Source organism: Helicoverpa zea, chromosome 31 (genome assembly GCF_022581195.2).
Source record: "Helicoverpa zea isolate HzStark_Cry1AcR chromosome 31, ilHelZeax1.1, whole genome shotgun sequence".
NCBI lineage: Eukaryota > Metazoa > Arthropoda > Insecta > Lepidoptera > Noctuidae > Helicoverpa > Helicoverpa zea.
The window spans coordinates 5,700,174-5,706,959 of NC_061482.1; the positions used below are offsets into that span (position 1 = coordinate 5,700,174).

General features: G+C 38.4%; 1 protein-coding gene across 1 annotated transcript in view; it reads left to right on the top strand.

Annotated features, from left to right (window-relative positions):
* LOC124644942 (protein bric-a-brac 1-like) overlaps positions 1 to 5,939 on the top strand; it is a 274,319-nt gene extending 268,380 nt beyond the window's left edge. Inside the window, exon 9 of the mRNA XM_047184639.1 lies at positions 115 to 5,939. Within this exon, the coding sequence (XP_047040595.1) occupies positions 115 to 576 (462 nt within the window). The 3' untranslated portion in view covers positions 577 to 5,939. The remainder of the gene's footprint in view (positions 1 to 114) is intronic.
* Positions 5,940 to 6,786: the final 847 nt, after the last annotated feature.

Here is a 6,786-nt window from a genome sequence, read left to right on the forward strand (position 1 = left end):
GTTAGACGATTCGAAATATATATTTTAAGCGCCAAACGTTATTGGATAGTTTGATTACCTTGCGATTTGCAGCGTGTCGAGCAAGCATTGTATGAGGAGGAATGCGTGTTTCAGGACGGAGTTGCCGTTCAAAACGCTTACATCGGGTGTGGCAACGGGCGCGAGGGCCGCATGTCACCCAACGCCGCCGCCGCCGCCGCTGTGGCCGCCGTGGCGCACGGCCTGCGCCGACAGATGTGCAACATGGTGGCGGGCCAGCGGCCCCCGGACCACCCGCCGCACCTGGGCCCGCCCATGCAGAGCTCGCCGCAGCTCACCTCGCCGCTCTCCACCGGCCTGGAGTCCCCGCTGTGCTCGCCCCCGCCGCCCGGCCACGCGCTCGAGCCCGCCAAGCACACCGACCCGTTCCGCCCCTTCGCCTCGCCGACTGATAGCCGCTACAGCGACCGCGACACTTCTTCCGACATAACTCTGATGGGTCCGCCGAAGAACGGCCAGGGCCACGTGAGGAAGGGCTCCGGCCAGGGGTCGTCGCCCTCCGAGCTGGACGCGGCGGACGGGCGCGCGGACATCTGAAGCGAGGCCGCGGGCATGGCGCCGATGCTGCCGCCCATGGGTCTGCCGCCGCCGCCGATACCGATGCCCGCTTATAAGTATTTCGTGCCGAACGGAAACAGCTCCACCTATTATTAAATCCTTACGACGCGAGGTTCCTGACATCTACAGAGCACAGTTAATTCAGACACGCACAACAGTGTCTGGAGTAGCTGAAGTTATCCCTGAGCTCTGTGAACCTCGCCTGATGCATGTGTCTCTCTTTCAAATTAGCCGATATAATCGAAGATATTATGTTTATCACCGCAGTACAGTCAGCATCAATAACAATGGTAAGTTCGGATTTATTGCATTTACACAAAAAGCTTGAAAGCACGTGTTATGGTGCTGACTGTGGATTTGAGTTCAATTATTAAACTGTTTGAGAAGGAAAGTTTCCGAAGCAGCGTTAATACGGTTCGAAAAAGACTTTTTTCTTCTTTGCAAAAGTAAACGAGTACCTAATGCTGTAACGTATTTTTATTGAGAAGTATATTATGTTTTATGCGGGACAGTTGAAACTGCGGTGAATATTAGCATACAAAATATTGACGGTATTAAATGTGTGCGACACGGCGGTGTCGTTTAGTTTTTATACCGTCAGGCGTATTGATGCGACCAGCCGCAAGATGCCAAAATCTTGCGATTCCAAAGGATGTAGTATGGGATTGCTATCAAAGATAAGTTTGTGACGTGTGTGTCGGTATGAGAAGACATTGAGGTTCGTTGCGCCCGTTGCACATTCCAAGGTGTTGTGGAGCTGTTACCACTGAGAGCTTAGAGACGATCACGTGACGGGCTCAACACGGGTCAACTTGTTTTAATCAATATTTCAAATCGGCATTAATTTACGATCATATTTAATAAATTATTGTGGACTCGCTGTGCAATACAATGCTTTGTTATTAGTTGACTTTTGTAACATTATGGATTTATTATAATTTGTATCATTATGTATTGTGTTCCATTGATATAATTTTAAGTTTTTCTCTGATATTCTTGGATGGGGTCGGGTGCTTGGCCACTCAGTGTGCCAGCATGTACCGCTCCCCGACACTATTATTATCTAATCTTATGTAGAACTTCGAAATACGTGTAAGCTTAACTAATACATTACAATCTAGATCCATCTGTGAACGTAGGGTTTATCAAAATTTAAAAAAAAGTATATTATATATACATATATATGTATACATATATATTCGGCCCGATTCAAAAGACTGTTCGGTATACCTATTCATTATAACTCAGCAAACATATTTAAGAAATGAAAAAAAAAATGGATTAGTGTTAGATGTAATCTTTTAAAGTATAGATATCCTATAGTTTCATGTCAGGTTGATGTCAATTTTTCTAGTAGCCGTTATATTGTGTGTTGTCGCTTGCGGGATTCCGCACCCAAGCTCATGTTCACTGTTCGTGCAGCGATTCACATACATGTAGAATTAGTGACCGCCAAATGTAATTTAGATGTATCGATAGTCAGTAGTGATTGTTCCAAATGTTAGGCTAAATTAGGCGTTCGCGACGGTGCCCACTTCTAATTGTTAACTCTTTTTTTCTAGACATGAACACCAAAATCAGAGCTGTCAATATTAAACACCCCAGAGTTTGACTTCTGGTTAAATATTTATGGCTCTGAGTGTACCTTTCGTTAGTGTGGCAACATTTGTTATAGACTGTGGATTTCAAAATGTACTAAAAATCTACAAACATTTTGAAAATTTCGATACCTATTATTGACGAAATTGATGAAGTCACAATTTTCCGATTTTCCATCCATGACAGCTTTCAAAAAACGACTCGTCAGCTTAACTCACAATATGTTACAAAATATGTTGCCACATGATAACAGTAGTCTCTTTTCATTTTATTAGAAGTAATAAATAAAAGTAATAGAAGATTTAGTTACATTATTGAGATTGTTTATAAAGCTTATCGATACAAATAGTATTACTTACTTAAGATGATAATATTATTTTATTTAAGTGGAGCTTACGGATACAGATGGTTTTACTTTATGTAAGTTTGCGGTAGCGCAAGTTTCACACCTCTACTATTTTAGTATAAGTTCGACTTCGAAAACTGGGAAGTACCAATTTGACTGAGTAACGGTGAAGGAAAACATCGTGAGGAAACCTGGACTTTAACAGTCTGAAATCACCAATGCACAGTGATGTAGCTTGGTGGTACAGTTCGTTCCTATCTATTTAAGACAGACTTTCTTATGGAATCAAATAATCTATAGAATATTTTTTCTTCTCGCTGCACTTATTTATGAAGACATCTGTTTCGATATTATCCTGTATAAACTCACTTTTCCGAAGCTTCATGTATCTTTTGTTGATATGCGTTAACTGACAGAAGCGTGGCCCGCCGCATTAGTTTTAGATGCACTGAAATCGCCAAGTACTGAATGTTCATCATTCATTTGTCTGCTATACTATCTACGCATAGTTAGTGTTATACATTTCAATTTACTTAGATTAGCTATGTAACTACTCGTAGCGATCTGATTCAGTGTTATTCGACGCTACAGAACTCTCGACATCGCGGTGCCACTGCGCCGTGGAATCGGGCGTTTCACCGTCGCTAGGACTTTAAGGTGTATATGTACAAATTTGTTTTACCAACAACTACTTCCCTGGACGCATAGTTTCGTTTCATAGTTTGGATAAAAAAAAACTAGTGTGACCTTCTTGCCGCAGGGGTATCCACGATTTAGATATTGTTGGCGGAAATTGTTGGCGTTCACGTTTTCACTTGTCGCGTTGTGGGAAGGCTGGGCGGCGAGAGACGCACGCGCCGGGCGCGGCCCGCGCGTCTTCCGCGCGGCTCGGCGAGGACTCGTCGCAGAACATGGTGACCATGTTGTATATTTAGTCTCCAAGTGGCCTTGATACTTCATTATTATTTTGGTATTTGGAATATCCGGTTCGGTTAAAGTTTGGAACTAGAGTATAAAAAAAGACCAAATTATTAAAATTGAGTGAAAAATTATTACATCTGCAATTCAGATTAATGTTGAAACTATTTGGCTGTCCTTTTGGAAATAAATTTAATCTAGGAAAAAAATTAAAAATTATATACTGGGCCTATAACGTTTCGGACGAATTGCGTAGATTTTGGTAAATTTTACTACGCATATTTTCTATTGTGTAAGTCTAGGCTAATGTGTTCAAAAAAATAAATTTAAATTTAAATTTTTTGAAAGTAGAAAGTGCCTTCCAAATTTTTGACCACAGTAAGTGTTGGGGGGGGGATGCGGCGATGAGGGGCTGGAGGCGGCGGGCGGCGGCTGCGGGCGACGCGTGCGCACGCCGTGACGTCACCACGAGCGCGCTCTGTCGCCGCCGCCCGCCTCTAGAACGTGCTTAACTATAAAAAAGTTAGAATAAATAAAAATTCAAAATTATTATATAAAAGATAAATACATATGACTATTATATAGAAAAAAATATACATAAAATTATATATTTGGCCGATGTGGTAATACCCTGACAGGCAAGCGTTAGCGGACTATTCGGTGTCAAAATTATTGCTATTTCTTTATAAACGATGACGAAAATCCATTGAGTAAACAATGCAGACTTGCAAGTGCCATTTGTTTTGAACTGAATCACTTATGGTTCATATTATTTTGTATCACAATGTGGATTTTGTAGTTATAATTAATCATTAATTTATTATATTGGAAAAAGTATACATTTCGGATTACATAAATAAGTACCTATGTGTTATTTTCGTGATAGATAAGTAAAAAACACTTGTAGTAATATAATATACACCTACAGAGGCGGTTTTGGTTGGTTTGTAATTTATATGAATAGATGTTAATTTATGATTTTTATATTAATCGTTACTGGCGACCATTACAATGTGTTATGCTGCATGACAAACTTTAACTTTTTGTGATATATATTATTTTAAAGGACGATATAGTATACCGATATAATTGCTCTTTTGGATTAATTATTCTGAGTATTTATTTCATTTAGCGCAACAGCCGCCGTTGGGCTCAAATTATTGACGTTACTCTTGTAGCATGTTTGTCCATTATAACCAAAAATATTTTAGATACTGTAACAATTCCAGTGTTGAATGTGCGACTGTTTAGTTATTAAGAAACGTTGTCGTTTAGGTATCTAAATGTATCGGAACCTAAGTTTATCTTGCTTTCATATCAGAAAATACAGTGCTTTGAATTTGAACAGCAGTAAGCCCAATTGGATTTGTCACTCCAATATTAAATATGGATTAAATATTAATTTAATCGTCAGCGTCATGAATTTTATACATTTTCTCTAGTATAAAGGTACAGTTATATTTTTAAGTAGTTGCTGATTTATTTGTTTTTTTATTTATTGAACAAATAACACTCGATGTAAATTGATGATTGCTTTTTATTGGGATGACAAACCCGATCAAACAATATAAACAAATATAATTTATAAATATGTATTTTAATTTGATTACAATATACCAATGAAATCAGACGTTTAATAAATTGATTCGTTTGCTGCATCCATAGTTATTGGACTTCACATCGTTTTAACGTTATTTGAACCTACGTTTTATTTCATACATTTTTCAGATGCTGCGTTTGAACGCGCGTCTTATTTTCAGTTACTGTTATGATAATTTTTATTACATTTTCGCTACTGTGTGTTCCTGATTATGGTGTAACCTTGTTTGTATGTAGGTGAACACGTAATTATAATAACATTAAGTACCTACTGTTTAGGCCTGTGCCACGACACTGTATAACCTTAGATCTTGGTAGAGTAATCGTCTCAAGCCCATGTTTATTTTCTTGTTGTTTTGTTATTTTACAACTGGCTAGTAACACACCCGTGGTACCAGCTAGTTTATTTCTTACTGATTACTTTACTTGTTGAAATATTTTCAGTAATTAAGTATTTATATAATATTTTATTACTTATTAACTGTCGATTTTGTAAATGAATTGTTTTTATACTTATTTTCGTTGTTAATTTTTCTTTGCTTTAAACGGTATTTTGTTAAAATTTCGCTTCTATTTTCATAGAAAATAACTTGGCTTGAAGAGCGAGTATTCTAAGTAAACCTATGTGGCACAGCAATATCGATACATTCAGTGTTTATCTTAAGTACAATTTGTGCAAATTGGTGTAATCTTTTAATCAAAGCTGTTTACAAAATATTCGTGTAGTCAATAATCTGATTGAACACAATTCTTTAGTGGCCGTTAATCTGAATAAATTAAATGTAGTATATCTGTCTCAATTAAATTCATTAATTTAAGTTTGTTATTGTCACAGTGTACCGTTGTCTGAATAAATAATATAACATGAAAATAGAGCAAATGTGTGTTGTTTCATTAAATAGCCATCTTTTATTTTGCTTTGTTATATCTGATTATTGCCGTCCACTGCTGAACGTAGGCCTCCTCCAACAAACACCAACCATCCCACTTTACCAGCCCGCATCCATTTATTGCAAGCTACTTATTCATACTGTCAGTCCAACGTGCAGCAGGGTATATTTTGCTATTTCAGTTCCTGCATTCTTTAATGAGATAATCTATTAGTAGAGGTTTCATTGTTCTATTTACTGGGAAAGGCTAGGTACTTTTTAAGCGGGTGCGCGTAGTTAGTTCTGCGGGAAGCGGGTGAAACCGCTTTGGGAAGCTAGTAATGAATAGAATATCTGATGACTTATCTAAGTACCTAAAGAGAAATATGGGTACCTAACTACTCTGGACCCACAGTTTTCATAACATACATATGTAGGTAACTTTGTGAGTCCTAATTAAGTAATCAACAGCCATTTGAGACCTCGTCTATGCGCGTAGGAAAGATAAAAGTTTTGTTCCTCCTCGTGGGGTTGGTCAATAAATAATAAAAGATTCTGACAATTTGAGAAACCCCTCCTTTTTAGGGTTCCGTACCTGAAGGGTAAAACGGGACCCTATTGTTTTCGCTCCTCTGTCCGTCCGTCTGTCACCAGGCTGTATCTCATGAACCGTGTTAGTTGAGAGCTGAAATTTTCACAAGTGATGTATTTTTGCCGCTATAACAGCAAATACTGATAACTAGAATTAAATAAATATTTTGAGGGGCTCCCATACAACAACATTTTTTCCGTTGTTTGTAAATTATGTAAAGCGTCATCTCTAGCTTAGGTGAAGAACTACTAGAATTAGTAGTTACC